This window comes from Myotis yumanensis, unplaced genomic scaffold (genome assembly GCF_028538775.1).
Source record: "Myotis yumanensis isolate MYYU_CA2020_CCGP unplaced genomic scaffold, mMyoYum1.0.hap1 SCAF_3, whole genome shotgun sequence".
Classification (NCBI taxonomy): domain Eukaryota; kingdom Metazoa; phylum Chordata; class Mammalia; order Chiroptera; family Vespertilionidae; genus Myotis; species Myotis yumanensis.
This window is the reverse complement of record NW_027223754.1, coordinates 133,669,545-133,693,118: the sequence shown is the minus strand read 5'-3', so window position 1 is coordinate 133,693,118 and position 23,574 is coordinate 133,669,545. Positions and strand designations below refer to the sequence as shown.

General features: G+C 37.1%; 1 protein-coding gene across 9 annotated transcripts in view; it reads left to right on the top strand.

Annotated features, from left to right (window-relative positions):
- LRRIQ1 (leucine rich repeats and IQ motif containing 1) overlaps window positions 1–23,574 on the top strand; it is a 243,591-nt gene that overhangs the window by 64,920 nt on the left and 155,097 nt on the right. For all 9 annotated transcript variants that reach the window (XM_070409621.1, XM_070409624.1, XM_070409622.1 and 6 more), the window contains exons 13-16: window positions 2,833–2,906; window positions 6,241–6,334; window positions 17,694–17,873; window positions 21,026–21,472. In XM_070409621.1, coding sequence (XP_070265722.1) covers window positions 2,833–2,906; window positions 6,241–6,334; window positions 17,694–17,873; window positions 21,026–21,472 — 795 coding nt within the window. The remainder of the gene's footprint in view (window positions 1–2,832; window positions 2,907–6,240; window positions 6,335–17,693; window positions 17,874–21,025; window positions 21,473–23,574) is intronic.

Genomic DNA, 23,574 nt, shown 5'->3' with positions numbered 1-23,574 from the left:
TCTGTCAGTTGACATTGAACAACTCTTTTCTCACTACCTGAAACTTCACTTTTTTCATGTGTAAAAAAAGATAGTAATACCTACCTAACCTATTTTATGAGGTATAATAATGATCCAAAAGGAAAATGTTAGTGAATGCATTTGTAAACCTGAAAAAAGAATTATAAATTAGATATTTGTATTTGTGGCTGGTATGTCTTTTAAATTTTATATATTCTTCTTTTAGTTTTTGATAAATATTTTCATCACAGGGAAGAAATTATGTCCATATGCTCTTTTTCCAACAAATGAAATACATATAAAGAATGATACTTAGCACATATTCTTTGAAATACTTGTTTCATTCTGACTTCTGTTTTAAATTTTCATTAGGACATGTGACTGTTTTAAGTTTGACTCAGCGGAGTTATAACTGGAGGACTCTCTGGCTTCACAAGCCTTTCTACTTCCAGTGAGACTCTAAGTAGGAGCAGAAAGTGGAAACTATTACCCATCGGCTGCTCATTGTACAAATCTTTTGCTTTTTGTCGTCTTTGAAATTTATATCTTTTTTATGCCCAGGGCTAATGTGACAAGGTCAAATAGTATTAGGTTTTCACTAATGTCCTTTGTCTTTCTGGTTTGAATTTTCTTAGGAAAAATATACACAGAATGTCAGTAACAGTTCTAGAGTTTGTGTGTTTTTGTTTTGTTTTAAGATTCTACTATTAGGTTTCTACCATCCTAATGAATAGTCACAAAGGTGAATGAATAGCCAGTTTTCTTGATTTAAATTTCCAAAAATGAAAACGTGATTCTAAAAGCATGGCTATCGGAAAAGATAAAATTTCAATATCCACTGAGCCAAACCGGTTTCGGCAAAATTTCAATATTATTAAAATATTTGATCAAACTAAATATTTTTTTACTTGAATAGGTATATGCAAAGGGGTTTTTTGTTTTTTTTAATTCTAAAACTTTCTTAGTTACTTTTACTTAATGTCTTCATACAACCTGTATTTTACCTCTACCGTATGTTGCTATGTAACTAATTGGTGGGAAAAAAATTATATACTCTGAAAAAAGAGAAAAACTAATTATCAGCTAATCTTTCCAAATCCTTTTAATAGAAGAGCAAAGAGTTATTATTGGACATATATTAAAGGTAGAAAACAAATAAGAATTTTCTCTTAATAAATACGTTTATTAGAATTATATATTGAAGAATTACTTCAATTTCCTACTTGTAATAATAATGTAGAACAAGTCTAAATAGATATGTCTTAATGTTAGGGCTTAAATCCACTAAATATACAGTGACAAAGCTTTAAGTTTTTTTTTCCTTTATTTTCTTTGTTTTTTCTGTGTACATGTGACATTTCAGTAAATTTTACTATTAAGGACTCTGTGTACAAATAATGAAATAAATGTATAAATAAAATGGCCATATTTTTCCACGTTTTCTTTTATTACCTTGGATTTCCCCCACTGGACGTTGTTTTTAAGAAGTAGTGTTGTGTAGGTTTAGTATAAATAGTAATTTTGTACTTAGGATTGACTACATTCAGAGAGATCTTCTTCCAGCCTGTTATTTAGTTTATGTTTTCATCAGTAGTATCCTCTGTCTTTCTGCTAATACAGAACAGGATAGTACAAGAGAGAAGTCAAGGTCAGTACAAGCGATAGTTTTGTGTCAGATCCATGAGGACTCCAGTAACAGTATTATTCTGTAACCTTATGAACTTAATAGTAGTGTATATATATTTTTTCAATTGCTAAGAGCTGTTAGAAATAGAGATGAAGAAATCTGCCAGGCCAACTGAAAAGGCAATATTTCTTAAAAACAACAACACAAAAAACTGGAAATTAATGCATACTTTTTTTTGTACTATAAATATTCCTTCCACTGAAGCATATTTTGAACAATTATAGAGTTCCAACATTTATAATGGGAATTGGTTCAGAACACTATTGTATTTGTGATAAGAATATATTTTATATGAAAGAATTTTTGTTTTATTTAAAGATTCAGATGATTTGACTTAATTTTTATTTTCAAATATCTAGGATAAGGTGATATTATGTTCATAATAAGTGTAGACTTGTCTGAGAAATTTAAGTCAAACTAAAGTTAATTTTTCTTTTATGACTTTTGTTTCCAATGATGTGATATCTTAAATATTATGTTCCTTGCTAGAATATAGGCTCTTAATGACAATTTTAACTTAGAAAGTAATAGATACTTTTAAAAGTAGGAGGAAAGTTTATTATTAGAATTTGAATATGCATAATTTTACAAGAGCATTGATTTTAAATATTCATATATTTCTGCCAGACTTGTCTATACTACTGTTATAAAACATTTTCTATTATTATTAGTGATTCTAATCAGTTATCTTGTAAAAAAGTGAAGATACGTATTTTATGAGTTTTTCCTTCTAATGGTTTAATCCAGATAAAATACATAAATATTATAAATTTGGCCTTATACGAAGACAAAAACAATTAACAATAAAGCATTCACTTGTTTTTATTTAAATAGCACATATACACTAAAGAAATGATATTTGTTATTTAAATTGGCAAGTCCATGATAATTTCTCTATAGAAATGAATATAAGTTTTCCATTATAAAATAAATACTTAGATTTTATAATTATTGCATTTTAAAAAGTACTGTTACTTAGTGTTATTATAATTGTATTTTAGTGTACAAATACTATTGCATATTCAATTACATATAATTGCATATCATTTCATTGTACTATATGATTTATAATTATATAGTAAGTTCAATAATGTTAAGGCCTTTCCAATTTAAAAATTTTATGAATTCTATTTTTTTGTTTTCAGCTTGACAAAAATCACACCCCTTTTTCATTTTGTTTCTCTGGAAAAACTGGATGTCAGCAACAACTGCCTTTCTGGTAAGTTTATAAAAATATATAATTGAAAAAATTTTTTTTGAATTTCTGTTCCAAATATCATTGAGGAGCTGTTTTAGATAGATGTGTTAATGATACATACACACACTAACATATAGAGGAGGAAAATTTTACCTTTTACCTTCTTAAGTTCTTAGGCTGAGACTAAGAATTAAACTGACACAAGAAAAACAGGGAAAAAAAAGTTTTAATTGTAGGGTTCCCCCCCCCAACACACATATACGTGGGAGTTCTCCCAAGAAAAATAAAGATCCCAAGAAGCAGTTAGAATTGAACACTTACCTAGAGAATTGGATAAGAGTAGTAAATTATGAAAATGTGACCAGGCAAAGGTGCTTGGTTTAAGGAATTTAATTAAATAAAAAATTGACTAGGAAATAAGGGTTAGTTTAACAAGTTTGTTTGTGTATATTTCTCTCAGCCTCTCTTCCTGTCCTTGTGAGAAGAATGTCTCTTTCCTCCTGGTATAGGGAGGGTATCTTTCACATATGAATTTATCTCCTGCTTTAAAGAAAAAGAAGAAAGGTCAGAGTATTTTTACATCTGCTGTTTTATAAGTTCCTTAAAAAAGGCATGGTGAAATAATTCAGTTGATATATTCTTTCCACCTTTAAAATCATACACTTCCATATCTTTCTGATAGAACTGGGCATATGTCTCAATTATATTGTTATTTTAAATTCATATACCTTTTAACTATGAAATAAGTAGCCTAGTAAAGGTGAGTAAAAAAAAAAAAAAAAAACATTGTCTAACTTGTGGACTCCTAACAGGTATATAGTAGACACCAGTTAAAAATGTACTAAATTAAAAAATGATTAATTCATTTGGCTGACTCATCCCCCAAAGTTTGCCCATCCCTCCTCCCTGTCAGTCCCCTCATAAAGACAAACTATAGTTCTAATTTGTCACCATAGGTTAATTTTGACTGTTATACATTTTTATATCAATAGGATAAAATAGTACATTACCTTCTGCTTCCAATTTTCTTGGCTGAACATTCATGAAATATTCCACTATGTCATTTATATATGTAGTTTGTATTGTTTGTTTGTTTTGCTGAAGTGTAGTCAATTATATGACTATAGAATACAACACAATTTGTTTGTCTATTATCCTGTTGATTGATATTTTGTTTGTGGTTTGGAGATACTATGATTATAAAGTTCCTTCGGAAAATCTTATGTAAATCTTTTTGTGGATATATGTTTTCAGTTCTCTTAGGTAAATGCAACGTGTGATAGTTCCAATTGCTCGATGCTACAGGGTGTTTTATATTTCATTATTGTTTTCGTTCGCATTCTCATGATGAAGAATGATATTGTGCCTCTTTGCGTGCATTTTTGATGACTTGTATATATTTTTATGTCTACTGAAGTCTCTTACCATTTTTAAAATTTGTTTATTGCTTTTTTTCTTATTGATTTGTATAAATTAAAATACATTCTGGATGAAGTTATATTTTGTAAATATTTTCTCCCAGAACTTTTTTACTTATTAATTTTATATGTAGATGAACAGAAGTTTTAAGTTGTGATAAAATTAATTTATAATATTTATTAACTATTTTTCTTTGTGTCCTTTGTAGTATTTTCCCACCTCCAGAATGAGATGATTTTTCATACATTCTAATAGAAGTTTGATACTTTTAGTTTTCACCTTTGGGTCTTTGACCTATCTCAGATTAATTTTTATGAATGGTATGAAGTAGGGGGATGAATTCAGGTTTTAATATAGATATTTAATTGTTGGAGCAACATTTGTTGAATAAGCTTTTTCAACATTGAATTACTTTGGTGTCTTTGTCAAAATTGATTTACATTAGGCTACTTTCTATTAACGTGTTTCTATTAACTGCTTTTCTCTTAATGATAGGTCATATTTTTCTATTTCTTTTTATGTCTTATGATTTTAACTGTATGTTGAACATTGTGCACACAGTTTATTTACTGGGTCTGGGCATTGTTGTCTTCCTTTTAAAGGGTGTTAAGTTTGCCCTAGGCAGTTTGGCTCAGTGGATAGAGCATTGGCCTGCAGACTGAAGGGTTCTAGGTTCGATTCCCGTCAAGGGCACATGCCGGGTCTGTGGGCTGGATCCCTAGTAGGGGGCATGCAGGAGGCAGCCAATAATGATTCTCTCTCATCATTGATGTTTCTGTCTCTCTTTCCCGCTTCCTTCCTCTCAATAAAAAATATATTTTTTAAAAAGGTGTTAAGTTGAATTCTGGCAGACAGTTAAAGTATTAATGGATAATTTGTTTCTGTCAGTCTTCATTTTATTCTCTCCTAGGACAACTCATTTAAGTTTTCAACTCTTAGTGCATGCCCCTACACCAGGCCATTTCATTTTCCAATGCAGAGTCTTTTGGATTTTAGTTGAATCTCTACTCAGTTGGGCCTCATTCTGGCTGGGCTGAAACTCCAATGTCTTTCATGTCTGCGTGAACTTTAGTGCCATCATTCAGCTCTTAGCCCTACAGAAGGTGGTCTCTGCTCGTTTTCTCAGGCTTGCCTGCCTACGTAACACCTAGCCCTCCTCTAGGGACCTGCAGTAAGTCTTCACATGGACTCTTCTCCCACCTCCCACCCCCAATATATATATATATCACACACACACACAGACACACACACACAGCTTCTTATCAGTACTTTTTACCATAAATTCCATCTTCAGTTCTAATCTTTGCCTCCTCACTCAGCAAGATAGCTTCTTTGCTTGTTTTCCACTTTCTTGCTCTGAAGTGGTAAAATGCTTTCAGGCAGAAAACTACTGTGCTGGTAAGGTCACCATGTGTATTTCCCTTCTCTCAGAGTCAGGCTTAAAAACAGGTGCTTCATATATAATTGTCCAGTTTTATGATGGTTTTCTGTGGGAGAGAAATTCTGAGATTGACCGACTATTTTTATTTTTGAAAGTTTAATAGGTCCATGTAATTCTGTTTAAGGATATATTCAATTTTACCACTTATCCTATTACTTTAGATTTCACTTTTTCCAATTTTGTGTTTACAACCTGAAGTGAACTGTTTTAAACCATTTACACACATTATTTTATTTAATCCTCACTCTGTGAGATAGGTATGAAACTGAATTATAAATCAGTTGTATGATTTACATAAGTTCACACAGCTGCTAAATGGTAGAAATATATATTCTGGCAGTAGAGTCTGTGTTCTTAATATAGTATGTATATTGTTTTCTGCAGGACAAATAATTTTTGTTGCTTATTTAACAGCTAATTAAATAAAATGTTCATTTATTTATGATTTCTTTATCTGAAATATTTCATAATGATTCTTACTGTTTATTTTTATAGATCTTACAAGTACCCTAAAGTGGTTTGATGCATGCTATTCTCTTCGTGAATTGAATATCACTGGAAACCCACTTCTTCAAGAAATAAACTGGAGGTAAAAAACAAAACAAAACACTGTTGTACCTTATGTACATACTTTATGATAGTTGTAGAAAGCAGAAGTTGGTGAAAATTGTTTTGAGTATACAATTTGCTTTGGAAAAGTTAATAAAGATAATTTAAAAGTTATTCAAGACAAAATAGTTTTGTAAGAATAGTTTGAACATATTTTTCAACCTATAATAATTTTTGGCATTTTATGAACTAATGCAGATTTGAACTGATAATTCTGATCCATATTACTATTATGTGATAGTGTTAGTATGATGTTAACTTGTTTTTATTTTATTTATGAAAAGACATTTATTTGTTGGGAATTACTTTTTATGAGTCACCTAAATCTCTTAAAAATTGTTTCCCTTCTGTCAATAATTTGATTTGGTTTTAATTTCTTAAAATAGAAAGTTTGTATATATTATATGTATTATAAGCACATGTGATTTCATGCCTCTCTTTGAAAGATTGCAGTACATAGGTGTAAATCAAGGAAAGTATTCTGTAATTTTAAAAATTAATTTTCCTCTTCCAAAAAGTTGTTCTAATTGAAACTCTCATATTATGCTAGCACTGCTTCCCCTAAATTGACTAGCATCTTTTATATAAACAACTTTTTAAAAGATAATTTACATATAATAAATGAGTTTTTTTAATCACCCCAGAAAATTACCTCCTTTGCTGTTGTTGTCAGTTCCCTCTCCTGGGACTTTAAAAATGTCTCTCCAATGTCTTTGTGGCTTCCATGTTTTTTTACCTAAAGTTAGCTGACATTCTTATCTTCATTCCTCTGTCTCTGGATACTTTTCTAAAAAATCCTCACTTAAGGATATGTTTAGACAGGAAGGGGGAGGGATGGGGAGAGTGAGGGGAAAAGAGAGAAAGAGAGAGAGAGAGAGAAAGAGAGAGAGAGAGAGAGAGAGAGAGAAATATTGCCTACCATATGCGCCCAACTTGAAACCTAGGTATGTGACCTGACCAGGAATTGAACCTGCAACCTTTTGGTGTACAAGACAATACGCCAACCAATTGAGCCACCTGCCCAGGTCTGTTTCTGGATACTTTTTTAAAAAATGTGTTTTTATTAATTTTAGAGAGAGAGGAAGGGAGAGGAGGAGATAAAAAAAAAAACATTGAGTCTGCAACATGTGTCCTGAGTGGGAATCGAGCCAGTGACCTCTCAGTGCATGAGATGCCACTCAACCCACTGAACCACACTGGCCAGGGCTGCCTCTGGATAGTTTCAAGATGTTCCCTTTATAAGTGCTTTTCAGCAGTTTGATAATGATGTGTTTGGTATAATTATATATGGATTTATTCTGCTTAGAATTAATTAAACCTCTTGGAATTAAGGGATTGATAATTTCCATAAAATCTGAGAATTTTTGCCCTGGTTGTTTTGGCTCAGTGTATAGAATGCCGGCCTGTGGACTGAAGGGTCCTGGGTTCGATTCTGGTCAGAGATTGGGGGCACGTGCCTGGGTTATGGGCTCGACCACCGTTGGGGGGTGTGCAGGAGGCAGCCGATCAGTGATTCTCTTACATCATTGATTTTTCTATCTCTCTCTTCCCTCTCTGAAATCAATAAAAATATATACTTTTAAAAAAATCTGAGCATTTTTGGCCATTATTTTTTCAAATATTTTTCTGCCTCCTTCCTATCTTGCCTTACTAGGACTCCAGTTTCACCAATATTATACCAGTTGATATATCCAAGAAGTTGCTATTGCTCTGTTATTACATTTATAATACTTTTTTTTCTGGCTTAATTTCACTCTTAATAGTTATTGCTGTGTCTTCAAGTTTTCTGATATTTTCTTCTTATGTATCTACTCTGTAATTCATTTCATCCAGACTATTTTTCAATTCAAATTTTAGATATTGTTATTCATCTTTAGAAGTTTAATTTATGCCTTAACACCATTTGCAATTTTTCTCCTAATCATGCTCATGTTTTCCTGAATCATCTTGAACAGAATATTTATAATGCTGTTTTCACATTCTCGTCTGCTAGTTCCATCAACTTTTTTCATTTTGAGTTTGGTTGTCAATGGTTTCTTTTTTCTGATTGGGTCATATTCTCCTGCTTCTTGCATAACTGGTCAATTTTGGTTGTATTACAGACATTTTAAATTTGATATTGTTGATATCATATTTTAAAAAAATTAAATGGCTTCTATTTTGTTTCTGACATGCAGCAGCTAAATTACTTGGAATTAGTGAGACATGTTCAAAGCTTGCTTTTAAGTTCTGTGGGAAATCTTTAGACTAGTGCTAATGTAGTCCCACTACTATGGTGCTGAGTTTCTGAGTATTCTCCCTAATACCTCTTATAGGTAATCTTTCTACTTTAGCTGATCAGAATTATTTTCAGTCCTGTGCCCTATGTGGATTCCTATCATGTTTCTGCCTTTTGCTTTCCACTGGTTCTTTCCCTTGTTCTCACACACCCTCTGATCATTACTCATTTACCCAGGTCCAGGTTAATTGCATCCCAGAATACTGAGACTTGCATATGTCCACTTTGGAATTTCTGGTGATGATTCTGGCCTAAACTCATGTTTCTTTTAATGTTCAGAAGCATGCATTTGTTAAAAGATTCAACATGATTTATTATACATTTGACATTTGTGTCATGGCTACATCAAGGCAGAACAAAGCTAAAATAGACTGGGTATGCAACCCAGTACAGCAAGGTGAGTTGGTAATATGTAAGTATAGGGAAAAGCAATCATTTATTAAAGTTTAGGTAGAAATATCTGTTTCAGGATACTCAGAGTTTGGATCAAGTCAGCAAGTCTTATCAATTTGATCATGTAGTGAAAATACAATAGTCTTGAGCAAAATATAGGGAAGAAGGAATTTAAGATTTAAAAAGGGGTTGTTATGACATCTGACTTTAGGGCAGAAGCAGTTGACTCTTTGCTCTGACTTGATTTCCCTATGATACATGGCCACAGTCATGGAGACCTGGGTTCTGATATCTTCAGAAGGTATATAGAATATCTTACAGAGGAACCAGTGATCTTGTTATGGTTAAAATTTCTATATCTGGTTTAATTTACCTGAAGAACAAGACAAGAGAGTTTAGGTAGTAGTCTCTGCTGCCTCCATTGTCTGAGTCCTCTGCTAACCTCTCTAACACTCTCTTTCTAGATGTACAAGGTTGGGCAAATGTAGGTTTACAGTTGGAATAAAAGTAGATAAAACAATAATTAATAAATAGCTATACAAGTATAAACTCTGTTTTGTGTACTCACAACTGTAAACCTACTTTTACCCACCCCTGAATTGGTTTCCTCTATTTGGTAATTGGTATTTAGTTAAGAAAATTGCATTTTTTCACCAAGTCAAATACCTGTGTAATTTGCTACTTGTGATAACTTTTGTATCACAGTAGAGGTATTATCTTTGCCAGAAAGTCTTTTTTTTTTTTTTTCCAAAGCTCAGTTTTCACATAAATTTTTAATGTTACACTGTTGTTGTTTTTTAGGAAAATTTTTATGTATCCACATGTTTTAGAACAGATCTTGTCAATTTCTACTTTAGAAACATGCTTCCAAATACAGTTTAAGTTGTGTAGCATAGAGGAAAGAGTATAATCCAGTGCAATGATTCTCATTGCTATCCCTCACAAGATCATAAAAATTACTTGAATTCTTGGGTTACATTGAATTTCCTTTATAAAGGCATATCCCCAGACCACCAACTTTATCATCGTCTGGAAACCTATTAATAATGCAAAGTCTTGGTTACTACCCAGACTCACTCAATCAGAAACTAGGGGATGATAACTTATCTGTGCTTTACTAAGACCTTTGTATGATTCCATACACACTAAAGTTTGGAAATTACTGTGTTTTTAAACAAGTACATTCTAATCCCCCATACTGTGTGATTCTGGGCAAATAACTTTCCCAGGTCTCTAAATCCTCCTTGATAAAGTGATGATAAAAATAGTGCCTGTTGCCGAAACCGGTTTGGCTCAGTGGATAGAGCGTTGGCCTGCGGACTGAAAGGTCCCAGGTTCGATTCTGGTCAAGGGCATATACCTGGGTTGCGGGCACATCCCCAGTAGGAGATGTGCAGGAGGCAGCTGGTCGATGTTTCTCTCTCATCGATGTTTCTAGCTCTCTATCTCTCTCTCCCTTCCTCTCTGTAAAAAATCAATAAAATATATTAAAAAAATAGTGCCTGTTTTATGGAGTAGTTGTGAGAATTGAATGGGATAATATACATATTTTTTCAAGAACAATTCCTGGAAGCACACAAAAATCTACCATTGTCTATTTCTAGGGAAACCAGACTATATATAGGTCCTCAATCTCCAAGTATTTAGGGGGTGCCTACCATATGTAAATAGTGTCATAACATGTTGGACATTACAAAGGAAAGTCAATGTAACCCAAGAATTCAAGTAATTTTTGTGATCTTGTGAGGGATAGCAAAAAATGATAACCATGAAAACTAATAGCAAACACTTAAATAGCATTTACTTTGTGCCAGCACTGTTCTCATTTAATCCCTACAATATGCATAGTTAAATAATTAACTGGTATCCCCATTTTATAGTTAAGGTAAATTAGTCACAAAAATGCTAAATAACTAGCAAGTGGAAGAGCCCAGATACAAACCATGCAGTGAGGTTCCAGAGTCTGTGCTCTTAACTCTTACATTTTAGTACCTAACACTGATAATTATTGAAGGTATAGATATGGTTTAGAAATTTGGGAATACCACCTTTATTTAGTGCAATTAGGAAACACTGCCTTCCCTGAAGAGGAAAACTTTGAGTTAAACCTCTCAAGTTTGGTAAGATTTAAAATCAAGTTTAAAAAAACCACACAAACACATAAAACACCCTGATGAAGGAAATAACTGAGAAAAGAGGTCAGGTGTCGGTGTTTAAAGTCTGTGCTTCTCTTTCTTGGTGATTTAAAGCACTAACCTCAAGTCTTGGGTCCTTATTTCTAGGATTCAGATCTTAGAGTGAAATCTTTCATACAAAAAGAAGAGTATAATTATGTCCAAAAGACTCTGCTTGGCAGGAAATATTATTTATAATGAAAATACCTGGTGGGCTGTTTTTAAATAGCTATCTTTATTTTCCAAAGTAACTATGTAGACTAAGTCTACAATGAAAAATAAAATAAGTAGTTATGCCCATGATTCAGAGCCATGTCTTTTAGGGCACTGGTTTTTCTATTAGGTGTTGGACAGATAAGACATGGATTCTCCTGCTGATCCAGTATCAATTTCCATTCAAGGAGCTGTTATGCTGCCAGTTGCAACTAGAAACAAAACTATCTATAATAATAAAAGCGTAATATGCTAATTAGACCAGATGGCCGAATTACCTTCTGGACGACATTTCAGACAAATTTCTGGACAAAGCTGGGGCTGCAAAGGCCAAGGCAAGCCCCAAAGCTGTGAGGGCCGAGCCCCTTGCAGGAATTTTGTGCATTGGGCCTCTAATCCTATATAATAAACGGGTAATATGCAAATTGACCCTAACGGTGGTACAACTGGTTGCTATGACACGTACTGACCACCAGGGGGCAGATGCTCAATGGAGAGGTGTCTTCTGGTGGCCAGTGTGCTTCCACAGGGGGAGTGCTGCTCAGCTGCCTCATGGCTGGCCAGCGCAGCGTCAGTGGTGGGAGCCTCTCCTGCCTCTGCAGCAGCATTAAGGATGTCCAACTAACGGCTTAGGCCTGCTCTCTGCGGGCCTAAGCTGTTAGTCAGACATCCCCCGAAGGCTCCCAGGCTGCCAGGGGGATGTCTAACTGCCAGCTTAGGCCCAATCCCCTGGGGAGTGGGCCTAAGCCGGCAAGAGGACATCCCCCAAGGGGTCCCGGACTGTGAGAGGGCACGGGCTGGGCTGAGGGACCACCCCCAAGTGCCTGAATTTTCATGCACTGGGCCTCTAGTGTCCTGAATAATCTTCAAATTTATTTTTGTTTATATGAAGCATAAACACTTATTTTTAATAGAATATGCTTGTGGTAAATATATTTTTATTAATCTATTAAAATCTAAATATTTTATTGAATTTATTGGGGGGTGTCATTGGTTAATAAAATTGTATAGATTTCAGGTGTACAGTTCTATAATATATCATCTGTATATTTTATTGTTTTCACCATCCAAAGTCAAGTCTCCTTCCATCACCATTTATCCTCCCCTTACTCTCTTCCATCTCCCCCCACCCTCTCCCTTCTCCTCTGGTAAACACTGTGCTATTGTCTGTGTCTATGAGGTGTTTTTTTTTTTTAATACCTTCACCCTTTTCACCCAGCCCTGCAACACCCCCCCAAAAGATATATAGCTATATATTCACATGTTACACTTACTTAACTATATATACTTTATAGTCTTGAAGAAGATATTAGAAATAATACTAAAGGAAAATAGGTAGTATTTATATTATAAATATTAGAGGCCCGGTGCATGAAATTCATGTACTCGGAGTGGGGGGGGGCGTCACCCAACCTGGCCTGTGCCCTGTCACAGTGTGGGAGCCACGTGATTGATCGCCCCAAAGAGGTAGGCCCTGCCCACCCATCTGGGGCTCCTCGATGGATTGCCCCAAAGAGGTAGGTCGGAGCTGGGGGTCCCGCCTCCACACCACATGGAGCCAGGATGTGAGACCCCCAGGACCCCGAGGCAGGCCTCACCGTGCAGAACCGGGACCCCCAGACAGGCCTCCCATGCAGAGTTGGGACCCCCAGGACCCCCAGGCAGACCTTGCCATGCAGAGCTGGGGAACCCCCATGCAGGCCTCACCGCGTGGAGCCACGAGGAGGCGGGACCCCCAGGCAGGCCTCACTGCACAGAGCCGGGAGGAGGCGGGACCCCCAGGCAGGCCTTTCCACAAGGAGCTGGAAGGAGGCGGGACACTAGGCAGGCTCGGTGCCACACATGCAGCACGCATGCAGCGTCAAACCCAGCCCCGCCCACCTGCGTGCGCCTGCTGTGTACACAGCCATCTTGTGACAGCGTGAGGGCAACACAGGGTGATGACCATTTAGGCTTTTATTAGTAAGGATATACATAATTTAGCTATTATAATTTTTATATTTAAATGATCTTTTCTGGACTAGAGTAATACCAACTTGAAAATAGTACATATCAAATTTCACTTATATTAGTTGGCATAATTTTTCATAATTTTAAAAAGACTCATTTATCTAAAGGGTTTAACATCTCATAATCTATAAAATATGAATTTGCTAATGAAAGTATCAACTCAAACTTTAACCAGTGTGTTCCAATGAACTTTACATACCAACAAAGGGACTAGTTGTAGATTTTTCCAATTGGCTTTTTACTTTCATGTCTAGCCAGTGATAGCACGGACAAAACTGATGTGCTAAAAAAAAAATCTCTTTTTTGAACTTAAACCACAGACTCAGTTTGGAATCTCCTTTGGGAATGTGTTTCACTCATTAATGATTAATAGAGCTTCTTAAGTGACAGAATATTCACCAGGAAGTTTTCACTAAATGAAATATTGATTCAGCCCTTGACCAAGAGGAACCCAGATGGCAAAACTAATGTTGAGATACATTGTATTCCTATACATGAATAAACTTGTTATAGCACTTTCTAATATATTTATCATAGAGTCTTATAAGGCTGCATTTGAACTTAATTAAGGTCAATCCATGAATTACTGTTACAGATCTGAGAACTGTTCATTTAAAAAGTAAAAATATTTTAAAGTAAAAGACTAACTCCACTCTAGTTATTATATAAATCACACATTTCAAGATGTTGTCACACTTGTGAAGTTCCCAAGCAAATGATTTCTTTACATTCAAAAGAAGTTCAAAATATTCTGACTAATATAAATCATTTGGTAACTTTTTTATATATAAAGATGATAAATGTAACATTAAAATATTCTAAAGGTAAAAATTCAAGCCCTGTTGAACCATCAACTCTAGAATTATTCCCTATAGCTAAAATGGTGTATTTACTTAGTAATATCTATGTCAATAACCATGTCCAAAATATAGTATTTGATGATAAAAGTATCATTTTGTCCCTTGATGATGTAGTGTCAGTTAAGATCAGAATAGATTCCACATAGCACCAACTGCACACCTAGAAACAAACCTAATGTCCACTATTACTTTTTAATTTATTTTTAATTATTTTGTTTGTAGCATAAACACTTGTTTAGTTAAAATAAAATATGCTGAGGGTAAAAATTTTGATCTGTCCATTAATCTGATAAAGCAAATTCTTACATATTTTTTTTCTCTAGGATTGTATTAGATTATTTGGTTGAAATGGCTCTTTATTTTGTCTTCACATTTTAAAATAGAAAACTGGTTTCTTCTTTATATTTGATATGTATTCTCTAATTTCAGTCTCACAGGAATATTTTTCTAAAAAACTTTCATGTCACTTATATAAAACCAGTGGCAGCCCTGGCCGGGTGGGTCAGTTGGTTGGAACATCATCCTCTACACCAGGAAGCTGAAGATTTGATTCTTGGTCAGGGCACATGCTTAGGTTGTGGGTTAAGTTCTCAGTTGCGGTGCATATGGGAGGAAATGATCTCTCTGTTTCTTTATCTGTCTTTCTCTCTAAGTAAAATCAATAAACATATCCTCAGGTAAAATTTAAAAAAATTAATGACAATGTTAATCAGTGAACAGATCATCTATAATAATAAAAGCGTAATATGCTAATTAGACCAGATGTCCTTAGGGATGACCTTCTGGACAAAGCCGCCTCGCCCAAAGCAGAGGCGGAGGCGGCTGCCGTGGTGGCAGGAGCAGAGGCCCTTGCAGGAATTGCTTGTATTGGACCTCTAGTCTATCTACACTAATAAAAGAGAAAGATGCAAATTAATCCTCACTCCGCTACACCCACCAGCCAATCAGGAGCGACTATGCAAATTAACCCAACTAAGATGGCAGCGGCCATGGAGCTGGAGTGAGCCGGAGGCTTGGGTTGACCCTGGCGATGGAGGAAGCCAAGCTTCCCGCCTGCCCTGGCCAGCCCTGGGCTCCACTCAAGGCTACAAAGTTTCAATTATAGAAGATAAATAAATCCCAGATACCTGCTTCCAGCCTGCCCTGGCCTCTGCTCAAGGAGGCGCTGAAGAAAAAGAAAAAAAGAAAAAGAGAGACTGGGAGCTTGGGTCACCGGGGGGCATAGCCAGCCTAAAAACAGCCATCAGCCCCTCACCCAAGCTGGCCAGGCACCCCAGAGGGACCCCCTAACCATAAAGGGGCTGTGAGCAGCCCCTCATCCAGGCTGGTCCCATAGTCTGTGCATGAGTCAGCAAGACTCTGGCCATGGAGATTTCACCCTATGAATCATGAGGGGGTCCAGGATCCAGCAGCTAGGGATGTGGGAATCTCAGAATCTGTTGCTGAAACAGCAGGACTTCAGCTGGAGAGGGGCGCACTTAACAACTCACCAAGGAGCCCAAGGTCCAGAGGCCAGGGAAGTAGTAGTCGCAGGTTCTACAGCCAAAGCCATGTGCCCTTGTTGCACCCTCAGCAACTCTCTGAGGGGCCCTGGAGCCATCTGCCATGGAGGTGAACTCATGGGGTCCACCACTGGAGCAGCATGACCATGGTGTCCAGAAGCCGGAAGTCAGAGAGGGGGAAGTCACAGTTTCTTCTGCTGGAGCTGTGTGCCGGAGGGGCCCTGGAGCCAGCAGCCATTGGGTGGACGTCCTGAGGTCTGCAGGTCTGCAGGCGAGGGAGCACCACTTTGGCCGGAGTGGCTGCAGGGTTCCGGGCAGTGTCTAAGGCCAGTCTGGGTGATGGTGAGGCTGGGTTCCTAGTGAAGGCTGCTCTCCCCTTCAAGATGGTATAGGCTCCGTGCCCAAGCCCTGTAGCCTGGGGAGTGCCCACAGCCGTGGCAGGGGCTCCCTATCCAGGAGAGCCTGGTCTGCCAGCTCCTGAGACTTTGTGAGATCTAACTGTCCCTCACACACACACACACGCAAACATCACACATGTCCACACCTCACATGTCCACACACACCCCTTTCACTCCCTCCCTCACTCACACCCTCTCCCTCACGGCGGTCCTGCCAGTCACTATCTTGCTGAGCTTGTGAAGAGTTTTAAGGCCTGTGTCTAAACTCTTTTTTTTTTCTTTTCTTTTTTTGCATGTGGTTGTCCAGTTGTTCCAGGACCATTTATCTTTTCTTCATTGTATGCATTTGCTTTTTTGTCAAAGATTAGTTGATGATATCTGCACAGGTCTAAGTCTGGGCTCTCTCTTTTGTTCCACTGATCTATTTGTCTGTTCTTTTCCCAATGCTACCACACTCTCTTGATTACTGTATTTTGATAGTAAATATTGAAGTTAGGTAGTGTTAATCTATAAATTTTGTTCTTTTCCTTCAATATTAAGTTAGCTCTTTTGGGTCTTTTTGCTTCTTCATGTAAACTTTAGATATGATTTATTGATGTCCTCAAAATATCTTGTTGGCATTTTGATTGGGGTTGTGTTGAATCTGAAGACCAAATCGGGGAGAACTGACTTCTTGACAATATTCAGTCTTCTTATATATGAACATAATTTCATGGAATCGCTTTCTACTTATTTAGTCTTCTTTGATACCTTTTTTCAAAGTTCAGTAGTTTTTCTCAAAAGAACTGTGAATTTTTAACTAAGGAGTTTTACTTATTCAAGATGTTCTTTTTGCCCCTGTGACCACCAATAAAACCTTGTAGAAAGAAGCCTGCACTCTCCTTGTGAAAGGCTTGGGGACTACTTCAAAATGACTGGGCTTGTTGGAAGTTTTGCTGTCGGACCTGGTTTGATATAGACTTATGCCCATATCTTGATTATTTTATTATTATACAACAAATTAGATATAAATTACTAATATTATTATATATAATCCTTAGTAATTGGAAGAATAAATAATATAATTTTAGATTTCGCAGATCATGAAAAGTAGGGCAATCCCCACCCCTCTTGTTTTAGCCTACACTCATTCTATTTTATTAAGAAAAACAACCAAAATTCACCTTTATTTCTCAAATAAACAGCAACATTCAGTAAGATTATTTTAATTATCTTCTTTATAAAAGAGTGCATCTGACATTATTATTATTATAATGCAACCTTTTATTTATTCCCAGATCATTTCCAACTTCTTGAATTTCACTTTTGTATTTAGAAGGAAACAGTTAAATGTAAAGAACTCTAAAACTTATTTTGGATCAGAACAGTTTAAACAAATTAATAATATTATTTTCTCTACAAAACAGTGACAGTTTCCATGATATACTCTGTGCTTGCATTGTTTAAATAATAGGCATATGGTTGTTTAGAAATAAATGCTCTTTTTCAATATTTTTTTATGTTTTCAATAGGCATTCTTTGCTTAAAATATTACCTGCTCTAAGAATCCTCAATGGTGAAACTGTAGACTCTTATTCAAAAAGCCACATTGAAGAACACTATCAGTCAGAATTAGGACGTTTCCTGTTACTTTGTCAGTCCCAGATTACAGAATTCAACTTACTAATTGAAAACTATATTACTGGAAAAGGGTAAGACTGTTATCTTTACCTTAATTAAAATACATAATACATTTTATAATACATAATGCATTTTATACATATGATTAAAAATATTCTGATCAATATAATCACACCTTTTTTGGATTAGAACAGTGTGTTTTAGGGATAGTCTCCCTTCTAAAAATCTGACATCATCTTTACATTGTTTGAAATATATCAAAATCTATTTTAAATGTTTTTTAAAAGTTAAAATATTAGGTGAAATAAAATAAAGCATGAGGATAGTTTCAACATAAGATGTAAACATTTATCCAGTCATTCAATTAATTATAAATTTATTCAATTATTATAGACAAAACACACAATCAGAATAACATAAGAGAAAATTAGATAAATAAATAGTTGCAATGGAGTAGGAGTAAGGCAAGTTTTATAATATAGATAATATTTATATATACAAGGGGTATCACACATCTATATAATAAAAGCCTAAGCAACCATTACGGTGGAACAACCAGAACAACCGGTCGCTATGATGCGCACTGACCAGCAAAGGACCGACACTCAATGCAGGAGCTGCCCCTAGTGGTCAGTGTGCTCCCACAGGGGGAACGCCGCTCAGCCAGAAGCGGGGCTCATGGCTGGTGAGTGCAGCGGCAGAGGCAGGAGCCTCTCCCGCCTCCGTGGCAGCATTAAGAAGCAGCAAGCCAAGTGTAAGGAGCAGTGAGCAGGCTGACGCTAAGGACCAAGGGGTCCCGGACTGTGAGAGGTTGCAGGCAAGGCTGAGGGACCCCCACCAGTGCGTGAATTTCGTGCGCCAGGCCTCTAGTAGAAATATAAAATACTAGAGGCCCGGTGCACGAAATTCATGCACGGGTATGGTCCCTAGGCCTGGCTTGTGATCAGGGCCATCTACCACGGCTGCCCGCAGCTGGCCCCACCCCCTGCCATCACCCACCCTCGTTTCCCCATTTGCCATCAGGCAATCAGAGCCTGATGGCTGAAGGAAGGGACTGAGAGATTGGCTGTTTCCGTCCACTTGCCGGCCCTGTCCTTGCCACACGTCGCCCTCTGTGTGGGGTGACTGGTGGGGCAGGGGCCTTGGCTTGGAGCTGCCTGCATCCCCCGCCACCCACCCTGGTTCCCCATTTGCCTTTGGGCAATGGGAGCCTGCTGGCTGGGGAAAGGGACCAAGAGGTGGTCAGTGCACTTCATAGTGACTGGCCGAGCAGTTGTTCTGGTCCTTCTGCCATTAGGGTCAATTTGCATATTACCCTTTTATTATATAGGATAGAGGCTCAGTGCACAGGTGGGGGCATGCTGGCCTGCCCTGATGGGTGTCCCTGATCAGGGTGGTAGGCCCTGCTGGGGAGCAGGCCAGCCAGGGAGATGGGCTGTGGGCAGTTTTCAGGCTGGCCCTGCCCCAGATCAGGGTAGGGGGCCTTGCTGGGGGATGGGGCCAGCTGGGGCAAGGGGCCATGGTTGTTCTGCTGTTTCGATCGCTGGGCTTTTATTATATAGTGTATTAGGGTATTAGGGGAGCATGGTGGAGAAAAGCAGTCCACACATGCACATAATCAGGGTACAGAAACAGAGTAAAATCCTAATCAAATAACAAAAAAGAGAACTCATTTCCCATCCCAAATTTTGAATGCATTATTATGAATGAATTACAAATGATCTTTCTATAGCTTTTTTCTAATTTGCATTGCTTCAGAAAACAAATGAAAAAGTAAAATGATCTCCTATTTCACTTATGATGAGGCTTCATTATAACTGGAACAATAATATGGGCTTCCAAATGTCTTAATTATGAAATTATTAAAATATTAATATTTGAACTTTCATACATACTCATCTATATGAGATGGTTTTTCTATTTAAATGTTTTAAAATATAGTCTCTTCATATTAAAAAGTAACTTCATAGCTTTCAAAATAATCCAAATTTTCATGCATAATTAATGTTTACTTTGAGCAAATACTAAGGTTATTTAGATTTATGTTTGCATAAACCTCAACTTATATCTTCTTGTAAATGTAGGATAATGTACAATGTTTCATGTCAAAGTGATCCTTGACATCCCTCATATTGAAATTTATATTTCTCAATTCCTTGGACAATTTATTGTCATTAGCATTGAAAATGGAAAATAGACTGTATTTTATGTTTTGATCATAAATGGTGGTAAATTTAAAGCCTAGCCATAAGCATTTAATATTCTGATATTAAATTGAACCTTTCTGCATCATTAGCCAACAACATTAATGAAATATAAAATATCAAAAAGATATTGGAGGAGCACATATTAACATCTAATCCTTTGTGCTCATCTAATTATCTCTACATCTTAGGAAATATCTTTTATTTTGTATGCTATTGATAACATTTTTATACATATTTTTATATCCTACATTGTTTCAGAATAAATTTAAGGCAGCTTGGGGTTATATACAGAAAATATATATTTGAAGTAAGTAAAATTAAAAATAATAAAACAGAAATAAAGGAAGATAAGTAAAATGTAGACAAAAATAAGGCTTATACAAATGCAAAGTCCTTTACATTTGCTATTGAGAGCTGTAATCTGGCAAAGTGAAAGTTTGATTGCTTACATAAACTATAATCTCAATAAGTCAGAATCCAACAATTGTTCAAGAGAATCACAACCATTTATAACTTAAAGTATTTGATTTTTCTTTGCAATGGATTATTTTTCCAGATAAAAATGGGAATATAAACTTTCCCATTATAGAAGTTCTTTGTTTAAAAGTCCAATACAAATATTTTGCATGGCAAGTGTCAATGTAGAAAGTACTTTTAACTGTATTTCATAAATAACTTCTCCAAATTTAGGCAGCCATAATTTCTCATGTTTATAGTAGGAAAAGCATAGATTTTTCTCATTCATTTGTACCAAAAATACCTAGAATAAAAATGGTCCTAAACCTTCCAGATATTTTGTCTGGATTGACAGATCTATGTTAACTAAACAAATATTTTCAAATTTTGTTAGTAATGATATCAATTTTTATCTAAGCAACCAGAAATAAGTTTTTAATGAATGTTATAGTAAAGTTTCATGTTCATGTCAGGCCACTCAGGGAAAATTTCAAAACCTATACAAGTTTTGATAATTGCAGATATAATATTGTTATTAATTGTTGTCATTATTTGTTCAGAAATATATTCACCTTGGATGCTGCAGAAAATCTCTGTCATCATTTTAAGAAATTAATGGCACTCAGTAATCAATATCGATATGCACATGAACTCGGAGATGTAATTATCACCAACAGAGGTGAATCAGAAGCACAGCAAAGTCATCTGGTTCCTACAGACAGTGACAGCACACTGCAGAACAGAGTCCTTCACTATTGTGCAAACAAACATAAACCTGACTCACCAGCTATTTCTAAAAAACGGTTGGACTCTGGTTCTCATCATTCCCTTTTAACCAACTCCGTATGTGAAGATACGGAAGGGAGGAATCAGGAGAAAATAATAGACCAGAAAAGAGAAGACAGCAAGGCAAGCGATATCCCCACCAAAAGAATCCCATTCATGGAAACAGTGATGACAAGCTACCTGCTGAAGAATCACCCAAATATTGAAAATTATGAAAAAATGTAAGATTTATAGATAACTTTTCTTTTACAGTGTATATTTTTTATAGCTAATCTTAGTCAATGTTACCAAATAATAACTTGGTAAAGGATTTAAATAATTATTATATTTTATATTAACCTCCTTAATTACATTCTTATAATGTACATACATTATTAATTATAGCACAGATTAATTTGATTGACTTGTGGCAGATTCTGATTTAATTGACTAGTTTTTCATTAAAAATGAGTGAGTACAAAATTATTTTTCTGCCTTTAATCCTGTATAATAAAAGAGAAACATGTAAATTGGCCATCCCTCCGCTACACTCACCAGCCAATCAGGAGAATATGCAAATTAACCCGACAAAGATGGCAGGTTAGTTTGCATACATAGGCGCCAAGCGGCCTGGGTCCCGGGAACATCCTCGGGACCCAGGCCACTCCTAGCCTGTAAGCCCGCTCATAGGCCCTGAGCCGCCGGGGTCCCAGAACGCCCCCAGCCACTCCAGGCCTATGGGTGCAGGCGCCAAGCTGATGTTCCTGCCCCATGGCCTCTTGCATGTGCAGGGGTGCCAAGCGGCGGCCCGGGTCCACGCTCCCGAGGCTGGCGCCCATCATGGACGAACAGGCCAGGCCAGGCCTCGCCGCAATCCTGGGGCGAACAGGCCAGGCTAAGTCACCCTGCGGTCGCAGGTGAAGAAGCTGCTCAGCTGACCAGCCTGTGCTATGGACCTGTTCGGGTGCATGGCATGGAGTCTGAGGCCTCTAGCCTGCAGCCACGGAAAGTCTCCCTCTCCCCAGAGTTAGGAGCACCAGCCCAGGTCCACCCAACGGCCCGGTCCCGACTCGGGGGGTGAATTCCTGCAGGCTGGGATTTGATCCCCAGGCATTAGCAATAGGAAACCAGTGCCTTTGTTATTGCTGTGTGTCTAGATTTTAATTGCACAAATGCCCGGCGGTCCTAGGCGCCAGCTTAGCAAAATCTTATAGGGGAATTCTGTCTGGGTTTCCTCAAATTCCCTCAGCCACTACTCACCCCACTATAAAGGCGCAGAACAAGTGAGGACCTTTAAATAAAAATCAGAGGTCTCCAGCAATGGTGGGCCTCTCTCATCGTAGTCATTTGGACTGGATGGCATTTGAGTATTTATCTAGGCACCATGACAGGGAAACATAAGCTCAAGTCATGATCTCTGCCCTTAAATAATTCACAATGTTATTAGAGTGAGTGGATGATAAAAGCACAGTAATGACATCAGAATGTGAGGCAACAATACAGAGAGGAACAGAGGCAATTGCTAGGATAATTTTCCAACAATTAGTACAAAGAGTATGTGCTGTAAATTAAATTAAAAAAATATGTGTGGAAGTAGCTGCTTCATGAGTATGGGGTCCCTTCCTATTTTAAAGGAAACTGAGTTCCATGTGAACTGTGTAATATGCTATGATATCTGAGGCACAGGACAAGGGAGGCTTTAAGAGTACTATGCTTTGATATTTGAGTCATTCTTTATTGTTCAATGTGATTTATTTCTGTATGCCTTAGTTTTTTAATAGTAAAATTACTAGAATAATACATCTTGCTATAAAATATTACTAGAAGATCAAATGATCAGGTGACATTTATTGTTATCCTACCTAATAAAATAGTAATATGCAAATTGACCATCACTCCAACACACAAGATGGCCGCCCCTATGTGCTCAAAGATGGCCAGCAGAGGAGGGTAGTTGGGGGGGACCAAGGCCTGCAGGGGAGGACAGTTGGGGGTTACTGGGTCTTCAGGGAAGGGCATTTGGGGGGGACCAGGCCAGCAGGGGAAGGCAGTTGGGGGCAATCGGCCCAGCAGGGGAGCCGTTAGGTGTCGATCAGGCAGGCAGGTGAGCAGTTGGAAGCCAGCAGTCCTGAATTGTGAGAGGGATGTCTGACTTCCCCTTTAGGCCCGATCCCACACCGGGCAGTCGGACATTCCTAAACGGGCAGTCGGACATCCCTTGAGGGGTTCCAGATTGGAGAGGTGCAGGCCGGGCTGAGGGACATACCCTCCCCAACCCCCCATGCACGAATTTCGTGCACCGGGCCTCTAGTTTTCTATAAATGAACACAATCTCTGGTATGCT